The sequence below is a fragment of the Eretmochelys imbricata genome, chromosome 7 (genome assembly GCF_965152235.1).
Source record: "Eretmochelys imbricata isolate rEreImb1 chromosome 7, rEreImb1.hap1, whole genome shotgun sequence".
In the NCBI taxonomy this organism is placed as follows: domain Eukaryota; kingdom Metazoa; phylum Chordata; order Testudines; family Cheloniidae; genus Eretmochelys; species Eretmochelys imbricata.
Window position 1 is genome coordinate 29,253,574 of NC_135578.1, and position 23,600 is coordinate 29,277,173.

At 42.3% G+C, this 23,600-nt stretch overlaps 1 protein-coding gene across 1 annotated transcript in view; it reads left to right on the top strand.

Moving 5' to 3' along the window:
• The window catches only part of CARD19 (caspase recruitment domain family member 19), a 32,416-nt gene extending 18,827 nt beyond the window's left edge, over nucleotides 1–13,589 (top strand). The window contains exons 4-6 of the mRNA XM_077821594.1: nucleotides 5,337–5,396; nucleotides 7,459–7,530; nucleotides 11,886–13,589. Of these exons, the coding sequence (XP_077677720.1) occupies nucleotides 5,337–5,396; nucleotides 7,459–7,530; nucleotides 11,886–12,001 (248 nt within the window). The 3' untranslated portion in view covers nucleotides 12,002–13,589. The remainder of the gene's footprint in view (nucleotides 1–5,336; nucleotides 5,397–7,458; nucleotides 7,531–11,885) is intronic.
• The last annotated feature ends 10,011 nt before the right edge of the window (nucleotides 13,590–23,600 follow it).

Below are 23,600 nucleotides of genomic sequence, written 5' to 3' on the forward strand. Positions count from 1 at the left end.
ACTGAACTAGAAACCCCTACTGATTTGGAGATAGCATCCTCTTCATACCACACACAGGCCATCTCCTGGATAATATGCAGACTCCAAAGTTAGCCCAAACTTCCCTCACAGTTGAAGGGTGTTTGCATGTGGGCTTTGATTTGGGTCCATTTCTATATCAGAAGTCCACATTGGTAATTATCACAGCAGCATTAAGTCCGGCCCTTTGATTTGATGTGCGCCTCGCAGAAGCCATCCCTGCTGAGGCTGTGTGGAAGCTTGGATCAAACACACTAGTATCTCAAAGAAATCTGTCGCTTTAGCTGAAGGAGTCAGGAATAGAAGCGCAGAGTTACCCTTCCAGGCTGAGCAGAGGACAGCCAACAGTCATCACTTAGGAAGGGCTTGATTCTGCAGCCCTTGCTCACCCAAACACTCCTGCTGAATTCACGGAGGGTAAAATTTTCAAAAGCACATTAACGACTTAGGAGCCTAATTCCCATTCATTTTTTAAATCAGATATTAAGTTTTTAAGATCCCAAGTCCCTTTGAAAATGGGACTTAAGCCCTTCTGAAAATTGTGCCCTGAGCCTACTCCAGGGGTAGATGTATCAGGATTGGACCCTCACACATTAAGGGTGAGAATAGCAAGTGGGGCTACTAGACGTGTAGAGTGAAGTAAAGCATAGAGGTGTTCCTGCATCTGTGGGATAAATGAGACAGCATTTTGCACATTGAATAATATTCAAAGCAGTCCCAAGACAACCACAAAGCACAAAGCAGCATTACATTCCCTATTCCTTAGCAGACTCTCTTATGTCATTGACATGAGTAGTATCATTAAGATTTCTGTGCTAAAACACATGCTATAACTATATTGTCATAGATTGCAACTTCCTTAGCGCCACATAATAAGGAAATAAATGATGTATTCTGAGAGCATTGTAAGTATTTGTATATTAGAGGTTAGATAGCTAAACTGGTTGATCCTCAGACTGGATTAATTTGCTAATGTTTGTGAAAATGTGACGTGCCAAACAGCTGGTGTGTCTTATTATTACTAATGCATGAACTAACAGCGCATGAAAAGTAACCTTCTTAAAAACACAGTCCCTTTCTAAACTAAAGCAGCAGAAAGGAAGCCTATTGTTTTTACTTCTCACTGAAGTAAACTTGAATTGGTTAAATACTGAGGTCCTGATCCTTCAAGCCTTTAAGCACATGCATAACTTTACTTGCGTGAGTAGTTGTCCTGTTGTTGAGTAAAGTTAAGCATGTGCTAAGGATTTGGGCCCTAACATTGTAAATATGAAGAAAGAAATGACATCTTCAAGCTGAGATCTTTGTTTGGTTTCATCCTAATCTTTATTTAGAGCAAAGTTATGAACACCTAAAAAAGAGTTTGTAGTGGGATTTGCCAAATACAAATCATGCCAAACCAGCCTAATTTCCTTCTTTAATAGGGTTACTGACCTAGCAGATAGGGGGGAAGCAGTAGATGTGATATATCTTGATGTTTTTAGTAAGGCTTTTGATTCAGTTACACATGACATTCTCATAAGCAAACTAGGGACATGTGGTCTTAGATGAAATTACTATAAAGTGGGTGCACAACAGGCTGAAAGTCCATACTCAAAGAGTAGTTATCAATGGTTTGCTGTCACTTGGATAATGGTTTGCTTGTGACTTGGATAATGGAGTGGAGAGTGTGCTCATGAAATATGCAGATGGCACCCAGATGGGAGGGATTACAAGTACTTCGGCAGACAGGATTAGAATTCAAAACGACCTTGACAAATTGGACAATTGGCCTGAAATCAACAAGATAAAATTCAATAAAGGCAAATGCAAAGTACACCGTTGGAAAGGAAAAATCAAATGTACAGCTACCAAATGGGAAATAACTGGCTAGATGGTAGCATTGGCGAAAATAATCTGAGAGTATAGTGAACCACAATCTGAATATGAGTCAACAATGTGATGCAGTTGCAAAAAAGCCTAATGTCATTCTGGGGTGTATTAACAGGAGTGTCGTATGTAAGACTCAGGAGGTAATTGTCCTGCTCTACTCAGCACTGGTGGTGCCTCAGATGGAGTACTGTGTCCAGTTGTACAGTTCTGGACACCACACTTTTGAAAAGATGTGGACAAATTGGAGAATGTCCAGAGGAGAGCAACAAAAATGATAAAAGTTTCAGAAAACCTGACCTATGAGGAAAGGTTAAAAAAACTGGGCTTGTTTAGTCATGAGAAAAGACTGACGGGGGGATCCGATAACAGTCTTCAAAATATTTGAAGGGCTGTTCTAAAGAGGATCAATTGTTATAAAGGGGATTAATTGTTCTCTGTGCCCATTGAAGATAGGGCAAAAAGTAGTGGCTTAATCAGCAGCAAGGGAGATTTAGGTTAGATATTAGGAAAAACTTTCTCATTATAAGCGTGGTTAAGCTCTGGAATAGGCTTCCAAGGAGGGTTATGGAATCCCCGTCATTGGAGATATTTAGAAACAGGTTAGACAAATACCCGTCAGGGATGGTCTAGGTTCCCTTGGTCCTGCCTCAGTGCAAGGGTCTGGACTAGTTGACTTCTAAAGGTCCCTTCCAGCCGTATGACTCAATAACATATAGTACAAACACAGTTTGGGGCGTGGGGAAATATTTTCTCCAAATTGCCTTTTTAAAGAAAAACTATTGTAAATTTCAAACCTTCCAGCCCTATGACTCAATAACATATAGTACAAACACGGTTTGGAGCATGGGGAAATATTTTCTCCAGATTGCCTTTTTAAAGAAAAACTATTGTAAATTTCAAAGTTTTTTCACAATCTTAAAAGACAACAAAAATTCTTCCCTTCTCATTAAATATAGAGCTTGAAGATAAATGTCTAGTCGCGTTACAAGAGTCCCGCCGGGGGGCGAGGGGGTAGGGAGTGGGGGGAAGGGACTAGATACATGATACTGATTGTTTCTGATGTATTCTGAAGCTTTGAATCAATTCTCATTCTCTGATACTGATTGAAGTTCATTTTTCATTTCTCTTTATACTGACAGAGAACAGAATGATAAAGGGCTAGATCATCCCCCACAGGACTACCCTGGTAAGGGGCTGGGAACTCTGCAGGGCCGCTCTCCTGGGGTGCTCCTGGCATTGTCCTTGTGGGTGGTTCTCATGCAGCAGACAAGCAGGCCAGCCCTCGAAACCAGCCGATCAGTCATCATAGGTTTTGAGGACTCCATAGAGGCTTTGGAGAGGGGCTTTTTTCCTCCTGACTCTTGCCAACCTCTTGGCAAAAAGGTTCAGCAGTATCTGTGCTGTCTGAGGCTTCCCACTTCAGTGAGTGCTTCTGTAACGCCACTCAGAGGGATGTCAGAGCATGGGAGAAGAGAGCTCCCAAGCTAATGCTGGCTAAGGCAGAACTAACCTGGGCAGGTTTGCTATGTTGGATTGGTGTGGTGGGGGCAATGTGTAGCGAGGGCTCATGCACCCCCGTGATCCACTTGTGGATCCAGAGCCCGGAGGGGTTTCTGTGGTGGAAGTGGAAATGATGCCAAGGAGGTGCATTTACCCCATTCTGCAGCACCTTGGGGGAGGTCTGCCATGCTTTTGTTCCAGCTGCCCAGGGAGCTGGATGGGCTGATTGGGCACAAAGGTACCAGAAAAATCAATATAATAAAAGATCTCAAATTGCTGCAATGCAAATTTGGAATTCAAACAAACTATAGATTTTTTTTTATTTGAAAAATTAACCAGCCTCCCACAACTAAATTCTTCTGACTGAAAAGCTCCTTCCACAAATCAGACAGTGTTTCAGTGGAACAATTTTGTAATATTAATTAAACATGAGGAGCAATATTCATTGGTCCTGGTGTTTCCACAGTAAGAAGCCTGCCAGACCTGTGCCATGCTGAGCTCCACATTCTCAGAGGCCTAGATGTCTCTTGAAGGAGGATCCCCTCCTGCCCAGGGCAGTGGTGCTGGAACTAGGGTGTTGGAGGGTGCTGCTGCACCCCCTGGCTTGAAGTAGTAATAATCCAAATACATGGTTTCCATCATCAGCACCTCCACTATAAAAATTGTTCTAGCACCCTGGCTCAGGGTAAGAGTTGCAGACTCTGCTCTTTCTGGGCTTTGGTAATAATATATGCCCACTCATTTGCCATCATTTAGGGTAACCAAATGTCCCAGTACAGGGGGACAGTCCCAGGATCCTAGCCAGAACCTAGCATGGGGATTGGCTGCCTGGTTACTATCACGGTGTCTCCTGTTCCATCCTGTCCCTGCACTTGAGCTGCATTATCTTCTAGAAAGTGATACGTGGTCAACCATCTATCTTAACCAGTGGACAGGCAGTATAATAAGCCATGATTAACATGTGTCGAGCAATGCTAGTTATACACACTCTGAGACCTGCATGTTTAGTGTCAGAGTTCCCTGAATGGGGACAGAGGGTGCTTTCACACTATAGCAAACTGATAAAACACTGTCAAAATTAAATAAATGACTTCTCTAGCTGTGATTGCTAACAGTGGAAAATCTTGTTGACAGGCTGGATTCCCCTGCTGTTTGATTTTGCAGAAAAGTACCAATCTCAGGACCACATCCGATGTGCCAGATGTGAGCACGCAGAACCCATTGACGTCAATGGGAGTTGCAGATGTGTGTATCTGAAAGCAGAATTCGGTCTCTGATGTTGGCTCTCCAAGTCCATCGCCGTGTCGGTTGTTTTCATGGCAAAAACACAGCTCTGTGACTTGGCTGTAGGACGATGAGGAGAACATCGATGGCTGTGGGAATAAACCCTTGTTTAAATCCTGATATTTTTGTAGCGATCCGTTTTCATAGTGACTGTTGATTTGAACTTTGTCCCAGTATGAAAGCCTCTCTCTGATGTAATGTATTACCAGTCTTCCTCAACTCTCTGGGCATTCACATATCTGACAGGAGAAATGTACAGAACAATCTGACTGTTTCAGGCCTTGGTCTAGCAAGGCTCTTAGTCATAGGAGTGATTTTACGCATGTGAGTACTTTCACTGGTTGCCCATCAGGCCCCAATGGGACTACTGGCACGCTTAAAGTTATGCATGTGATTAAGTGCTTTGCTGGACCAGGACTATAAAACCTCAATGTCTTCCACCTGCGCTGAAATGATGAATTCTCTATTTCTTTAATAAACACAGGGTCTGATTAACTGCAGCGGTGACATGTCTTTAGAAGGGGTGAAATATTTCACATAAAGATTTACTATCTCTCTGAAAAGTGGTAATACAGACTTTCCCTCCGTTTTGCATGAATTGATACAGAACCGTGTTGGCTTGTGCTCAGTACTAACTCTTGGTGTGTTGCTTTTATTTCTAGAAACCTCAGCTTCCACAGCGATAGACACAGACAAGGAGAAACATATTCTAACTGACAGGGGTAAATAAAATGCATATAATACCATTGGACAGAATGATACTTTCAGATGACGATGCAGTTTATTTTACAACTTAATTTACATTTATGGAGCAAATAATTTGTTCTCCTATGTCTTTATTGTAGCTATTTAAATAGGTTTAACTTGTATTAGAGGAAAACTTATTCAGCCTGCCACGGAGAAATCTGGTGTCATAGAATTCAAGAGATTATAGAGCTTTAGGCAACATTTACATTGGCATTATTTTTAAATTTGGCATATTTTAGCTAGTGTTCAATTTTCCATGCCCTTCCAATACTTTAGCAATAAAGGGTTTTACAATGACTGTTGTGCTTTTGCAGAAGAACCTTGTTACATCACTTTTGCAGATTAGTGAGTAGACAAAAAACAACCAAACAAATAAGAGAAAACCAACAGCAATAACAAAAAGCCCCAATAATAATGGTGAACTAAATATACTTTGTCCATTACCGGTAAATTGTGTCTCTTCCCTTGCCCCACTCAGTGCTGTGGTGGGGTCCTGACAGCAACATAGCCAGCACAAGAAGGGGAGGGTAAGCTTTTTAGGAAGCTGTGCAAAACGTCAGCGCACCTTTGTGCTCCATCATGCTGAGTAAGGGGCTGTGGATTGGAGACCACTCGTATCCTCTAGCCATTTTCCTTAGGCAGCCACACCAAACTGTTGTAATGATGACCCTGAAGTAGCAACTGCAGAGTGACTGCACTGCTGGAAAATTTCTACTTCCTGCTCTCCCTGTGTCTGTGGACAACCCCAGCACGTAGTCCATTTGTTAGGCTAGAACTGGGATTTGCTCCTAAAAGGATAAATGCAGTTTAGGTGGATTCATGATAGCACTTCCCAGTATGCTAGTAAATGTATGCTGCCATGTTATGTAATAGGGAAGAAGTCGTGGTAACCTGAGGCCTCGCTACAGCACTCAGCCATTAAACATTGGCCAATTTTTGTCTGGGGCTGAGTGAAGTGTGGATTAGCAAGGTTCTATCATACTTCAATATAGGTACCATATTTCATTTCAGTTGGAAATGTTTAAATGGTTTCCAGTCAGGGATTTGAATTAAATATACAAATAGCTTTGCATCTCAGTTGCATTCAGAACCATGAACAGCAACAGAAAACATTTTAAATATCGTATTCATTACTTTGCAGTGCACATCTAAATGCATTCACACACCATACTCTTCCCAATTCATTTTATATAAGTAAGAATATACATCTCTATACTGATAGCTGACATTTAAATAAATGAGATGTATATCCACTCAGAAATGTGAAAATCTTGGGTGCTAATTACATACAGAATGGTTGATGACTGGCCTTTTTCCTTTTCTTTTTCTTTCTGGCCATAGTTTATTTCATGAGGTCTGATCCTGCAGTCCTCGCTTAGAGAAAATTCTCAAGAAAGTCAAGGTAACTGAAGTCAGGAGTTTTGAGCATGGACTGAAGGACTGGACCCATAAAGAGCAGTAATTCTTCCTGGTGGAGAGCCAGGAGACGGGAAGGATGAAGAATGCAAAGTATAAAAAAGAAACATTATGAAAAACTACTTATTTGGGGTCACATTTCAATACCGTCACTCTCAGTGAATAGTACCTTACTCTACGAGCAGTTCACTGACGTCCATGCGACTACTCAGGGAGTTAGGTGCCCCTTAGTGTGCGTGAATGTATCAAAATCTGGCCCTTATTTTGCCATTTTTGTTTAAAAACAAAAAAGGAGGTGTTTTTTTTTACACAAACTAGACATTTTTATGTAAATCTAAAACCTTTTTCATGTGTAATCAGGCCTCCCATTCTGAGTTCTTATTAGAACAAGAGAGGCTAACAATCTCAGAGTAATTACAATACAAAACACTTACAATAAAGTGATTGTATTTTATAGTACAATAGGCACAGAATATACCTAATTATGGTTATGCAAACTTCATGTGAATAATCTTAGCCATGCATATTAATAATAACTGAGGTTAGTGAATCATCAGATAAACTAAACTTTCACTTTTCTGTGCTCTTTTACTAAATTCACTTTTCCTTTTTCGTCCTTAGGTCCCATGTTCTTCCTTGCTTGCTTTAGTGTTGCTGCAGGATTAGCATTGTTCATGTACTGCTGGAACCCAGGTAATCTACTGAATTGTTTTAAAGGGAAATTTTTATTCTCAATCACTTTAAGGTAAAACACATTTGAGGGGTTCCCTGCATATCTTAAGAACATAAGAACGGCCATACTGGGTCAGACCAAAGGTCCATCTAGCCCCGTATCCTGTCCTCTGACAGAGGCCAATGCCAGGGCCCCAGAGGGGATGAACAGAACAGGTAATCATTAAGTGATCCATCTCCTGTTGCCCATTCCCAGCTTCTGGCAAACAGAGGCTAGGGACACCAGCCCTGCCCATCCTGGCTAATAGCCATTGATGGACGTATCCTCCATGAATTTATCTAGTTCGTTTTTGAAATAATATCTTGACTACTGACTAATCTAATCACCTTCTATGATGAGATTACTGGTTCTGTGGATGAAGGGAAAGCAGTGGATGTATTGTATCTTGACTTTAGCAAAGCTTTTGACACGGTCTCCCACAGTATTCTTGTCAGCAAGTTAAGGAAGTATGGGCTGGATGAATGCACTATAAGGTGGGTAGAAAGTTGGCTAGATTGTCAGGCTCAACAGGTAGTGATCAATGGCTCCATGTCTAGTTGGCAGCCGGTGTCAAGTGGAGTGCCCCAGGGGTCGGTCCTGGGGCCGGTTTTGTTCAATATCTTCATAAATGATCTGGAGGATGGTGTGGATTGCACTCTCAGCAAATTTGCGGATGATACTAAACTTGGAGGAGTGGTAGATACGCTGGAGGGCAGGGATAGGATACAGAGGGACCTAGACAAATTGGAGGATTGGGCCAAAAGAAATCTGATGAGGTTCAATAAGGATAAGTGCAGGGTCCTGCATTTAGGACGGAAGAACCCAATGCACAGCTACAGACTAGGGACCGAATGGCTAGGCAGCAGTTCTGCGGAAAAGGACCTAGGGGTGACAGTGGACGAGAAGCTGGATATGAGCCAGCAGTGTGCCCTTGTTGCCAAGAAGGCCAATGGCATTTTGGGATGTATAAGTAGGGGCATAGCGAGCAGATCGAGGGACGTGATTGTCCCCCTCTATTCGACATTGGTGAGGCCTCATCTGGAGTACTGTGTCCAGTTTTGGGCCCCACACTACAAGAAGGATGTGGAAAAATTGGAGAGAGTCCAGCGAAGGGCAACAAAAATGATTAGGGGTCTGGAACACATGAGTTATGAGGAGAGGCTGAGGGAACTGGGATTGTTTAGTCTGCAGAAGAGAAGAATGAGGGGGGATTTGATAGCTGCTTTCAACTACCTCAGAGGTAGTTCCAGAGAGGATGGTTCTAGACTATTCTCAGTGGTGGAAGAGGACAGGACAAGGAGTAATGGTCTCAAGTTGCAGTGGGGGAGGTTTAGGTTGGATATTAGGAAAAACTTTTTCACTAGGAGGGTGGTGAAACACTGGAATGCGTTGCCTAGGGAGGTGGTGGAATCACCTTCCTGAGAAGTTTTTAAGGTCAGGCTTGACAAAGCCCTGGCTGGGATGATTTAATTGGGTTGGGTCCTGCTTTTGAGCAGGGGGTTGGACTAGATGACCTCCTGAGGTCCCTTCCAACCCTGATATTCTATGATTCTATGATTCTATGACTAAAAGCTGCTTCTACACTAGAGCTAATGGAAGATGTCATCATTCGTTAATGAGGTTAGGATGCAACCTGTGCCCCAGATATGCTAGGATATAATTAATAAAAAGCTCACAAATGAGAAGAGTCACTTTTTAAAGATCTAAACCATAGTACTGTGAACTCTCATTGCTACAGCAGGCCGAGAGGATTCATGCTTCCAAATTAGAAAACTTATTTAAGTAGTTAATTGAAGTCTAATCAGTGCCTGCACTCTTAGTTACTTAATCACAAGGAGGGAATTTTTTTATTATTATTATTTTTTCTGTCTGGACCTTCAGCATATGATCAGTACAAATACCTGACTTACATAGAAAAAATCATTTTTATTGTTGTGACCTGTACCACTTTAATGGAGAGTAGTTTTCCTAGATTTCCTCCCTAAAGGCATGCACCTTTTAATGGCTCATGAATAAACACTGCCTGCCCACCCCCGTACAAGTCCCCTTCAGTAAATGAGTAGGTCTGCTTGTTCTGAGAATTAAGGACTTGTGCATTGCCCAGGGCCCTGTTCTGCAGCCCTTACTCAAGGTAACTAATGCTAATGTAAGTAATCCATTGGCTTCAAGTGGTATGAATGAGTACTACACAGCGTGGGAAGGGTTGGAGAACTGGGCCCTTACTTGATAGCTGATTTAATCCTTTTTCCCTGCAGTATAAAAGACTCCCAACAATATAACATCTAAAGAAATAGGTATGGGGGCACGCTGATATTTGACAAGGTTCTCTTTAAAGCACGTTAAAAAATCAGTTGTAAATAAGGTGTAGATAAATATTTGTCAATCTGTGACCTAAAACAACACCCATCACCCTGGTATCTGAGCACCTAACTATCAAAAAATAAATACTGGCATATTCTTCTTACACTCGAGCTCTGCTCCATGCAGGGATATATGTGTGTGGGTGCGAGCAGGAGGGGGAATTAAGGTGCTGGTAACAACACCCTGATTCTGAGGGCCCACCCTAACACTGCTTAGAGCTGTTGCCTTAATGGACTCTATGCCATTAAGAGGATTGGTGTAATGGAGCAGACCTCTGCCCTGGCCTCTCACCATCTCCCTACAAGCATAAGGCACAATGTCTGATGCAGTGACAGGGAGTTCCCCTACAGCAGCGGACTTCTCTGATGGGGATCTGAGACTGGATTATGGCCTCTTTCTGCCACCTGGGTGGGGCTAAGGGGCCATGACAGGGCTTGTGAATTCCACCCTTAGAGTATTTCAACTTTGTTGAGAGTGGTAGCCGTGTTAGTCTGTATCAGCAAAAACAACAAGGAGTCCTTGAGGCATCTTAGAGACTAACAAATTTATTTGGGCATAAGCTTCTGTGGGCTAAAACCCACCTCATCAGATGCATGGAGTGGAACATACAGTGGGGAGGTATAAATACACAGCATATGAAAAGAAGTGGGTTTTAGCTCACAGAAGCTTATGCCCAAATACATTTGTTAGTCTCTAGGGTGCAACAAAGACTCCTTGTTGTTTCAACTTTATTTGCTTCTCCTGGGAAGATACTGCTTGGGTCTGAATGATCTTGGCAAATTAAGTCATAACTTGAGCCTGGTGTATTTACCATGAGGATGTTCATCTATTTCTTTTGGAGGAGATTCTTTGGTTTTTTGCTTAACTCTGCTCATAACAGTGGGCAAATGCTGGTTGCCTGCCACAGCACCAGAGTTCACATATAACAGTTTGAATATGAGTCATCAATGTGATGCAGTTGTAAAGAAGCCTGCTATCGTTCTGGGACGTATTAAGAGGAGTGCCAGATATAAGACACAGGAGGTAATTCTCCCGCTCTACTCAGCATTGGGGAGGCCTCAGTTGAAGTATTGTGTCTAATTCTGGGTGCCACGCTAGGAAACATGTGGACATATTGGAGAGAGTCAAGAGGAGAGCAACAAAAATAAGAAAAGGTTTAGCAAACCTGACCTATGAGGAAAGGTTAAAAAAACTGGGCATGTTTAGTCTTGAGAAAAGAAGACTGAGGTGGAGACCGGATAAAAGTCTTCCAGTATGTTAAGGGCTGTTATAAAGCGGATTATGACCAATTGTTCTCCATGTCCACTGAAGGTAGGGCCAAAACTCATGGGCTTAATCAGCAACAAAGGAGATTGAGGTCAGATATTAGGAAAAACTTGCTAACTAAAAGGGTAGTTCAACTCTGGAACAGTCTTCCGAGGAAGGTTGTGGAATCCCCATCATTGGAGGTTTTTAAGAACAGTTTGGTTTTTGGACAAACACCTGTCAGGGATGGTCTACGTTTACTTGGTCCTGCCTCAGGGGGATTGAGTCTGAATACGTTTCAGGGTCCCTTCCAGCCCTAGATTTCTATGATTCTGCTTCCTTGAGTCCCTTCCATTCTAGCTTCAGTTGAACACAGTGTTCTTTATTCCTTCCCCAGAGCACTAGTGCTGTTGACAAACACCAGCTCATGGACGACTTAAGCCAAAGAGATCATTTTGATAAATATTGAACATGTGTCAAAAGTGATCCATAGGTGTTTTTTTTTAACTTGAGATTCTGAAATACTCCCTGTTAAATTGCTTTTGCAAATCAAAGGTCCCTTAGCTAGGCTTTTCAGTTCAGTTAATTCACAAAGTACTCAAAGGAACAGCTTTCCCCCAGAAACATTTTTGTAAAGAATCTTTGCAAAACGCTGTTTATTTAAACTGTACTTATCAATTGATTACTTCACTTTCTTTTTTCCCCTCCGACCTTTTTGTTTTTGTTTTAGATCCAAAAGTTATAGGAGGAGCCAAGAAAATATTGGGATTTTCTCCTATTATCATAGGAAGACATGTTAGAAATATTTGTTTGGTATACATAGAAGATACATCAAGGAAAAATTAAGGAAAAGCTGCTTCTTCAGTCTTCTGTACAGTATACCTGCCAACGGGAAAACAAATATATATACACACACTATCTATTATACCAAAGATTTAGGTAACTGGCTTTAGCAGTAAATATGCTGCTTCAAGGTGCTTTCAAATGGTCAACTATATATGAACTTGTGGAAATGGATCGTTTATTTTTGTAAATGCTTCTTTTAAAATACTTATCATTTGAGTATGAATATTTTTAATACATACCTTAAAAGGATATTCTAAGTCATTATAGCTCTTAAGCCATGTTTGTGTATTTGTGTTTTATACTGGTGTAGAGGAACACAGCAGTTTAAAGGATGTAATTCTATCTCTTTTTACTGGTTCGTTTAAGAATGACACTTAAAAAAACCAAAGCCTTACTAAGAACTGGACCTGATCTTTTGTGTCAGGATTGTTCATTCCCATCTGTATTCTTTATACTACAGGAGTATATGGCCACTGTCCCTACAAGACTCATCACTAGCTGGTTCATTTTGTGTGTATTCAAAACCTTGCAAGGTTTCCTGACTGCCGGGGTCTGAAAACTGTCTGTTCTCATTGTTATAATACATTGAGCAAGGGTGGGCTTTACACAATGACCCTTTGACTCTGTGGGATGGCAGAACTATCAAGCTTTTGAAGCTACCAAGTAGGGTTGTCAGTTTTACATAGTTCTTTCCTTTCCAGGAAAGTTTGTTTAGTTTTGGTATAGCCAGGAAACTGAAGTAATCCAGTATATTTGACAGGGACTTCAGAGATAATCAAAGCTGCATGACATGCTTTTGTTTATGTCTGAAAAGATGTATTTGAACATGAAGTACTGTAAAATTTCCTAAGGTGACTTGATCACATGTTATATTGTTTCTTCTGTGAGTAAAATCCTGAAAAACTTGTGAAAGTCTTTCTTAACACATCAACAGTTGGTGTCAGGCTAAAGCATGTATGGGAAGTACAGGGAGCCAGGACTGAAAATAAGATTTGAGGGGGAGTGGGGAGAGGTTGTTTTGTTTTGCATTTTGGGCCCAATCCTGCTCTCATTGATGTCAGTAGGAGTCTTCTGTCCTCCTGCTCCTTCTCCCTGCCTGGGTCCTGAACCTGGCTACAAATAGTGACATTCACAACAGGTGGGTTCTCTCATGACCTACTCCAGAGTATAAAAGAAACTGGGGATATCCTTCCCCAAACTGCTTGGTAGGGCGATCTCTTCATCAGCCCCTCCTTCATGGGAATGTTTTGCCCATCAATTGATATTCCTTTGTTTTGCCATTCCTTGATATTCCATTGTATCCTCATGGACACAGTTAATCATAGTAACAGGTATTGGCTTTCTGTGTTTCAGATTCTAGAGTCTTTCAAGGTTCACCCTCAAGTACCCCAGTCTTAGGGCTTGTCTACACAGGAAAGTTATACCAATATAAGATAAGGTGTGGATTTAAATCACTATAGTTATGCCAGTATAACTCCCTGGGTGGACACTCTTATTCTGGAATAAGAGTGGGATTTTGGGGTTTATGGGAGTTTATGTCACGTTAGAAAGGGTTGAGGCTAAACCAAAGTCTAAAAAAAAAGCCTCTCATTCTGGAATAAGAGTCTCCCCAGGGGGAATTGTACTGGTATAACTATGGCGGTTTAACTATACTGGTATAATTATACCAATATAATTGGTAAAAGGTCTTGTGTAGACAAGCCTCTAACTGTGAAATTTCCCACTCCCGGAGAACAGGTTTCTAGGACTACCCCTGGACTATGGCTGCATCTTAAGGCAAAATGTCCTGTTTCACCACATTTATAGCAGTCTCTCCCCAGTCCCATCTTTCTGAAAAATGGGACAAGTCTGAGAACCCCCTGTCCTTATGGCCACCCATATGATAGGGCCCATTCTTTCCAGTGTGGTAATATAAAGTTCTGTATTGTCTCCTGGCATCAGGCGTGTCATCTCCACGCTGGAATCTGATAGGACTCCATCTCTTTAAGAGCCTTGAACATTGCAGCCCTTTCTTCCTGTGGCTGGGCCCTCCCTGTTCTGTAGATCTTCCTGAAATCTCTGGAACTCGTCAGCCTGTGGCATGTCATCTGTCTGCTGCCTCCCTTTTGTCCGAGCCCACTGAACAGCGAGCCACTTTAGTGTTGCCCTCACTTGGTCAGGTGGGTCACCGAACAATCTTGTCTTTAGTTTAGCAGCTGCCCCTAAAGGACTCAGGGCTTATACTTCATCCCACTCCTTAACTTCTGGTCTGTACCTAAGGGTGGATAGACAGGATCCTTGGTCTAGCTCCTCCAGCACACCCAGCAAGCATCTCTTCTGACATCTTGATGGGTAGATGTCCCCACCACCACCCAGAGAATAGTAAGAAGTTGTACAAAGGTCCTTTCACTGGGCTGTTTAGTTTTGGACTGTAATCTCCAGTGCTTTGATTTATACTTTCCCCTTCTCTAATGCAAAGCGGACTTTTTCCCATGTAGAGCCGAAGCAACATCCCATGCATGATTCCCTAGCAAAGGGCCTGGATGAACGGGTTGGCTTATATAACACTAGTGCTCCAGTCAATCAGCTTGGGAGGAGAAAAGGGCTGGAGCAGCAATAACCAACTATCTAACCAGTCAAAACACATCCTAGGGGTTATCAACATTAACAGTTTGATTAGGCAGGTCTTAGTTAGCACCTACTGGCTAGTTCTCGACCCTCCTACCTCCTTACTGACTGTCTGATCTCCTCTTCCTACCATTTGAACAGTTTCCTGTGGTCTTAATGGGCTCACTTGATGCAGTCCTTCATGTCCTCTTGTAAACAATACCTGGTTCTCTGGTGTGTGGGTATTTGGGCTGTAATCTCCCAAACCTATCAACTAAACCCTGAAGAAAGGGTGGGGGAAAGCCATCCAACAGAAACCTGGCAGCATCTTTAGGTATTTGACTGTTCTGTCACATACACCAGTCAACATTCATGGGCCCTGCATACTCACCAATGGCTATGGCCCTGATCCAGCAAGGGGTGTAAACTTGTGCCTAACCTTAAGCGTGTGAGTAGTTCCATTGATGCCAGTGGGACTACTCATGTGTTCAAGTGCCTTCCTGAGTTGGGGCTTTTACCAGAAAATCTAATTTTTTCCCAGTGTCTGAATTTCAGAGCACCCTAAGAAGGAGTAATGTCAGGATAGTTTATACCTAAGAATTCATCTGACTCTTCAGTCTGATCATCTTACTCCAAAGAGAACAACCCACATTATCCTCTTAGAAACAACTGATCTTGTAATATATTGTTTCCTTCCGAGACAAATTTTACAAGAGGCAATAGCAGGCCTGGGGAGGAGTGGGAATCACAGGACCAGATTTCTGAATAACAGACCCCTTTTAGCACCCTCAGCATATTTGTGACCAATTGAGGAAGGGCTGAAATAGGGCCCAAAAGGGCCCCATTTCTCCCCCTGCTGATGTCAGTGGGAGTTTTTCCATTGCAGTGGATGGGAGAGAAGCCAGCCGTAACTAGACAGCATAGTTTGTCTATTAAATTTCTAAAACTCTGTGTTTTCAGTGGTTTAATTACCTTAACTTCACTAGAGGAGCTCCTCATTTACATACACATACAGCAATGTCAGGAGTGGGTCACAGGACTATTTAAATATATAGCATAAGATGGACATGAATAAAGATTCTATGCAAATGAAATAACATCATTTGTCCTTACCCAGCAGAACAGTATGTTTAGATGTTTTTTCTTCCATCTGCCCCATCATCTCTCATGTCTATTTCATTCTAATAGCCACCGGGTCAGGGAATCTTGTTACAGGGATAACTGCGACAGTGCTTGCAGCATTTCCTGTAGAATTGCCGTGATAATGTCCTCAATGAGTACAACCCACAGCTCTGCTGCCAGAGTTGCACACTGATCCAGCATTGTGCCTACCTCCAAGCTGGAAAGTGCTTGAATTATATTCTGTTCTTCCCGTGTCTTGCCCTGTAGGTAAAGTCAGAGCGATTTTTTTCCCCAGCACACCGTCTCTAATTTATAACATCAAAAACCAAATGTGACTCTCCATGGGCTGCTTAAATCCAGCAGGGGCTCCTCTCTAAGGAAACTGAAATAAAACGCTTCTGAAATGTAAAAGGGTTTTAAATCTTCATGCCAAAACTGTATTGGAAACCTCATTAGAGTGAAATGATTTCTATTTATAGAAAAAGCACTGTACAAAACAGAGTCCTCTCAGACAGCCACATCTCATTTTAGTGCAAATACAGCAGCCTCGTTACTAGTAAGCAGCTTCTCTGTGTCTAGATTATCCAACCTAGTGTGCCCTGGACAAAAAACTTTAAACTGTGATTTGTTATGATCCTACAGGAAGAATTAGCATCTCATACACTTTGAAGGCCAGATTCTGCCACACTTGTAGTGTACTCTACCAGCAATCCCACTGAAATATCCCTGGAGTACTCAATGTAAGCATGGCAGAATCTGTTCCTGATAGGGGTTAGGGCCCAGAACCTCAAAGCTATTTAGGTGCCTGGCTCCCATTGAAATCAGTAGGTGCCTAAATAGTTTTGAGGATTTGGGCTGGGTTCTTTAAAGAAAATGGCTTTGATCATCCTTTGCAATCATGCAGGAATTGGTATATTTACTAATGGCTAAGGTTATAGTCTTTCCAAGTAGTGTGTCCAACTACTTGGTGTTTGAGATCTACTGAGATGAGGTTATTTTTCACAAATAAAATCTCCTGGGAAGGACAATCATTAGATTCCCAGCTACTAACCCTGGAGAGAGTACACATGCACCCTGTAGCAGGATTTGGCTGTAAATCTGAACACACAAGGTAAAATTTTTCTTATGCTTCTGTTTTCAGGGCAAACTTATTTTTGGTCCAGTATGGTCAGAACCCCGAGAGTAAATAAGAGAAAACTACTTGTTCTTTGTTTGCTGTTTCTTGCATTACTTGTAAATGGAAACTGATGGTTACTTTGTATCGATATATGTAATTTTTACACAGTGCAATGCACAGTTACTATGTGCGGTGTTGTTGTAGCTGGGTTGTAGAGAGACAAGGTGGGTGAGGTAATATCTTTTATTGGACCAACTTCTGTTGGAAGTTTGTCTCTGACACCAACAGGTGTAGGTCCAATGAAAGCTATTACCTCACCCACCTTGTCTCTCTTGCACAATTGCTGTACTAGGTTTTCTCCCACCACCACCCCATCTTTCTGCTTCCCATAAAGAGGATTTGAGGAAACAGAGTGACAGCAATAGATTTCTTGTTATTCTCTCAGTCTGGAACAGAAGGTTCCATACAATTTTGTAACCCTGTAGGGATGGATGCCTTTTCTTAAAAAGTTCTTCATTCAGGAATGGATACCAAGCGATAGCTCACTTCTTTGTGCAGTGTGTTTGTATACAGCATATGTCGGTTTTTCCATGTCCAGTGCCATGGGAAGTGGATAGGCTAGCCCTTTGGAAGTCATGAATTCTGTGGTGTCCTTCTACAGAAGGGAAATTTAGGTTAGATATTAGGAATAACTTTCTAACAGTAAGGATAGTTAAGTACTGAAACAGATTAATAGTGGAGGGTATGGAATCCCCATACTTGGAGGTTCTTAAGAACTGATTAGACAAACACCTATAAGGGCTGATCTATGTGTACTTAATCCTGCCTCAGCATGGAGTGATGGACTAGATCTGTGGCTCAAACTTATTTGATTGTGCCTCCATTCTTTGTGTCTGTAGTGTATGCCTCAGTGTATGCCTCAGTCGCCACTCTCCTACAGCCCAGCTCCAAAGGCAGAGCAGAGAGCAGCGGCTGCTGGCCAGGCTCCCAGCTCTGAAGGCAGTGCCGCCGCCAGCAGCAGGGAAGTAACGGTGGCATGAGATGGTACGGCCACCCTTACTTCTGCACTGCTGCTGCTGGCAGTGCCCTCAACAGCCACCCCTCTCCGGCCACCCAGCTCTAAATGTGCACCGTACGTTTTTTCCCCCTAAAGCATCTCATGCCCCCCAGAGCACATTCCACCCCCCACCCCAGGAGTGCGTCCCCCCGTGTGAGAACCTCTCAACCGGATGACCTCGTGAGCCATACATTTCTATAATTCTATTATTATTATTGTTTTACTTGGCAAAAATAAAGTTAAGTTTTGGATCACTCCATCTATTTGGAGAGAGCTAAATCCCCCTTCAAACCCAGAATAAACCGCCTGCCATTAATGATTCAAACGGACACATTTAGGCCCTAGTCCTGCAAGGATTTGCACACATGCTTAACATTCCGCATAAGGATGTAGTCCCACCTGTGTAACTTTAAGCAGTGGTTAAGTGCTCGCTGGATCCAAGCTTACTTTCTAAATTATAGTGGGTTACCACATTGTGAAAAATTGTTCCTGTGTGTCTGCTAAAGACTGAATATAGTTCAGCCGTATTGTCAGCATCCTCCAACCTACTCAAAGTAAACTGACTATGCACAGAGCTGTTTAGAGAGGGAAGAAATTTGCTGTCCCTTCTTCCCCGAAGCCTTAGCCTCATGTTATAGTAGCATTGTGGAATGGGGGGACATTGCACAATACACCCCTCCAAAACAAACAAACAAACCCTCCGCATTGGCATGGTCATAGCAGCCTCGCAGAGCACAGCTTTGCAGCGTATTAGAGACTCTGTACCTGGTGTACAGATTGCCTGCATCTTGTCTCTGTGAAACGGCACTTTTTCTGTTGCTTTTACATTTGTGTGGGTGCGGCCGAGGGGAAGTTTGTCCCCCAAAGGGCATGCAGTCCCATCCAAATGCTTGCTGTCACTATGGGGAACTTCTTTTTTCCTCTGGTTTCTGTCATGAATGGGCTATTTGATTTAGATCAAAACTGAACTGCCTCCAATTGCCTCAGTCTTGATGTCAAATGTACCCAGATTCAAGGAAAAAAGATGGGCAATAGCCTGATCTTTAATCCTCTAAAATAAAGCAAGTAAACAGACAGCATATAAATAGTTAAACCAGGCCAGCTGGGCCATCTGTATCCAAAGGGAGTGGAAAACAAAATGACACATCCCACAATATGTTTGCACAACTCCATTTGAAGGGAACAACTGCACTATTTAAAGCGTGACTTGTCTGCAAGCGAGAACTATATTAAAGTGATCACTCACTCAGGAATGTCCTGGGTTACTTTACAGTTCTAGCTGGGCTTCTCAAAGCCACGTAGGAGATTTGGCTACTCAATTCCCATTGAAAAGTTCAGCTTTTGGATCATTTTTGTAGTACTGTATGTAAATATCACTCGTGGCTTTGTTTTGGAGTGTTGTGTACAGTAATAGCAAAATAATCATAAAATATTAATAAGGAATCTTGCATTCTTAGATTTTTTTTATTGGGGAATTGTATAGACATCCATTAGTCCAGGAAATTCATGGAATTCTTGAAAAGTCTGGCCAGTGTTACTGTTCCACTAAGAAATGCAAGCTAGCTAGTATACTGCATGGGTTTGATATTTTATAGTCAAATATCCTTGTTCATATCTTCCAGTGATAACATTTATCATGTATATGTCATGTGAGCTAAAGGAAAGTTGTTATAAAGTAAAAACATTAAACAAAGTTGTTAATTCAAATTAAATTTTAAGAATTTAGAGAATCTGTGTGTTGGGAGGACTATAATGTTATGTTTTTTCATGTATTTTATGCTTTGCAATGAAGTCAAGAAGTGCCCTACAATGTGTTATGTTGCCCCCTAGTGGCTGCTTTCTCCAGGGGGCTATACTATACTATACAAGGGTGAATGTTTTGAGTGGGACAACTAGTTATCACAAGTTATTTTAACTTCATCATTTTTGTTTCAGATGTATTTACAGTATTGCTTGTTAATCTGTTCACCAGTCTTAAATTAAACATGAAATACTGGTTCATAAGAGGGTCTTTGTTAGAGACTGCCTTTACACGTGTTTGTTCACTGTTTCGTTTTAAACCCCTTCATTCAGACTTAGAATAAGATAAAACCTGAAGTATCAGGTATGAAAAGCTCTTCCTGTTGTAAAATAACTTCCTTAAAATAATGGCCTCAGGATTTGATTTAAGCCTGCCACAAAGAGGTTCAGAGCCAGGCACAAGTGCAATGTGTGACCTGCCCCAACCTTTCACATATAGCTCTGAGGGGTGAACTGTCCCATGCATTTAACGGAGTGTTAAAGGATCCACTGTTCTGTCAGGTCCCACCAACATCACTCAGCAGAAGAGAGCCACTGGGGTAGGTAAAATGGGGGTGGAGGGTGAAGGAGAGAGGAGACACCTGCGGCTTCCAGTAGAGAAAGAAAAGAAGGCCCCACACTACTGCACCTGTTTCTCTGGATGTGGGGGGGGAGCATCCCTGCTACCCCAAGTGAGGGGAGGGGCCACAGTGGAGGACTGGAGCCATGGTAAGGAACCCTCCTATGTTACTGTGTGTCTGTGTCCCCAGATTACTTTAATCTTGCCCTAATAGCCAGAGCTATCAGTGTGGTGCTTTCACTATCTCTAATCATCACTTGTGTTTCAGGTGTGTCATTTCATATACATGTGGGCTGCTGAAATATAACTATTTAGATAAAGTATGTATGAAAGTACCATGACCGCAGGAGCTTCACTTTTGCAGTGTGCTCCGAGTGACCCTGTTTGCAAACATTAAGCGGGAGCTAACTGCTTAAAGATATTTCCTTGTTTTCCAAGCCATGCCCTGATCCCTGCTATTTTCCATCCCCTTTGGCGCCCTCCCTTTGTGAGCTGACCATCCTTCCACCAGCGGGGTTTAAGAGATCTTCCTGAACAAATGAGCCTGCGTGTTTTGAACAATTGGAACGTTAAGTAAATCAGAACTATCTGAAAAATTGCAAGTTGGAAAGGAGGTCAGCTGGGAACTGGAAAGCTCTTCCCGTGACCAACCTGAGTGGTCCTGTTTGATCTCACTGAGGCTGCAGAGGTTTAAATGAGTTCAGATTTGGTCCCACCACTTCACGTAACACTATCCTGGGAAGTTTCGACCATACGCACAGGAATGTTTACACATTCGTTTCTTAGGCTATCCGCTCCTGAGCAGGACTTCTAATGAATCATCAGTTCACTCCCACTGAAGGAAGGCTGGAGAATATGCTCCTTCAACCCAAATTAAATCTGGCAGATTCCTCTATGCCTGATCCAGCAGATCATTCCAAGCCTGGTATTGTTGGAGTAAAAGGATTCCAGTGTCATTTTCAAAGAGGAGCTAGACATGCCTTTAAATAGGGGACTGAGCAGAAGCAGAACAGGGGTCCCAACGACCAATGGTTAATCTACTATGAAAGTGCTGCTCCAAAGTTCGGTAATGCTGCTGAATGATCAGGTCTCTTTGCTAGGTGGGTATTTAGCATTAAGTTTTACCCACTGTACAAGAAAACAACATTTGAAAAAGGCAGTCTTGCACATTTTGTTTTCATTAAGTTAGTGGGGGAGAAAAATACATTGAGGGCCATCTTTTCTAAAGGGTCTAACCCAGCCTCTAAATGCATGGGTCCAATTATGCATAGGCAGCCTCTGTTCACTACCCCCCTCTCCTATCCCACACACTCCACTTTAGATAAGCAGTCTTTGCATGTGATATTTGTGTTGCTAGGTGAGCTGTCTACTGGGCTGCAGCATTCATATGTTGTTTACCTGCGAACATGGGCAACTGTAAATTTAGAGACCAATAAAAAAATCCTTTCAATGTGTCTTTCCATTGTTAAGTGAAAAATAATCAAGGAAGTGTCTTCTAATGGTTAGAGCATGGGACAAGGATCAATGAGTTCTAGGTACCATCTTAATTTCTTTCACTAACTCACTCATTCAGTTTTCAAACACTCCTAAGTCTCATTGGTTCCTAAAGACCAAGATGATTTTGAAAATTGTATGCAGAAGCGCTTTGTGCCTCAGTTTCCCCATCTATAAAATGGAGTCAGCATTGTCTACCTGACAGGGAGGGTTGTATGGCTGGCTTGCTTGTTTGTAAAGTGTTTTGAAATGCTGGATGAGAGGTGTTGTTGTTAATTGTTAGTAGTTCAGGGCAGCACACCCCGAGAGAAGCTTTCATCCACTGGGTTTCTTACTAAACAGGCGTGCTGTTTTCATTGTCATTCTATAATCTCATACATCCTCTGTCCTATCCCACCCCCTGGGGGCTTCTTTGGCTGCCATGTTAGAACCAAGGATTCACCCTTTCATGTCCCTAGAAGTAGTTCCCTTTTGAGGGGGAGAGGGGTGGTGGGGATGTGCCGCATTGCAGAGTGAGAATACACCTATATTAATGCTGATAGGTATACTGTAACTGTCTAAGACACTTGGCAAATATCGCAAAGGAATCTGGCATAGAGTCTAGTAGGGAGGGAGAAGGAGCAGTGCTGAGCTACTTCTTGATGAAGGGCGCCAAGATTTTCAAGGATCTGGACGTGGGAGGACAATAGAACTGCATCTCAAAGACGAAGCCTATTAAAGCAGCACCAGCACTGAAAGGCAAAAAGTCAGTCAGTTTCATTCTTCCCCAGAAGAAATCCATAGTGCCACCAAGCAGGGCAAGGAGGAATTCTGTAGCAGCTGTGGCTGTTACTACACTGACTCTAAAAACATCCGACAAGCCACCTGCAATCTCTGATTGGTAAGTGTTTGACCAAAGAAGAAAGACTGAACAATATGAGGGCATTTGTCTCAAGCTGTAACATAGATGTGGGAAAGACAGCTGGAGTGAGTAGAGAGGGGTTGGGGGGGAAAAATGCCCTATGGAAATGGAGGTAGAGAAGATGCAGTGAAGGAAATAACTTCATATAATACAGAGTTTGGTCTTTAAGGCCACCTCAAGTTGTTCTGTAATCTTGGTTACAAGCTAGGTACTGCCTCATTTCCCAGCTGTTTTCTCTTCCCTAATCATTCTTTGAGGTGGCTACAAAATAGAATGTGTCTGCATTTTTTTTAACTTGCCAAGGTAGGTAGCAAAATGTAAGTTAGTAAGAAAACAATAGCCAGGCATGCTACTGTTATCAGGACAGATCCTCAGCTGGTGCAAATCAGTGTCACTCTTTGAATTCAATACTCCAATTTACTTCAGCTGTGGATCTAACCCATCATCTGAAAAAGAGCCATATCACCCAATCAATCTGTTTTGGAAGAAGAACACTGCAAGCTGTGTATGTGAGAAATGGCTTCCTTAGATTTTGATTTTGCAATATCTTTACTTAACATTATGTCTAGCAAAACTCATTCTAGAATATGCCTTTGAGGCTCGACTCTTTGATAGCTGTTGCCAGTGGAAGTCAGGTGCAATCAGAGTAGGAAAACGTAATGCACAGTAGTCTAGAGCTTGGAATAGCTGCTTAGTAAGTAGAAATAAATAGTTGTCGAGCTGCACACGGTAGACATTGATGACTGGTAGTCTTCGCTGAGACTGTACTTTGGCTGTGACTGTTCACTGAGGCCCAGATCCTCAAAGGAATTTAAGCCCCTAACCGCCATGGAAAGCAATGACAGTGAGGGGCCTAAATACGTTTGAAGATCTGGGCCTTACAGGATTATATGGTGCATTTCATGCATTGAGCTCAGTGCTTTACAAACTGTGATTGGAAATAAAGGATAGGAAAGCATGTCA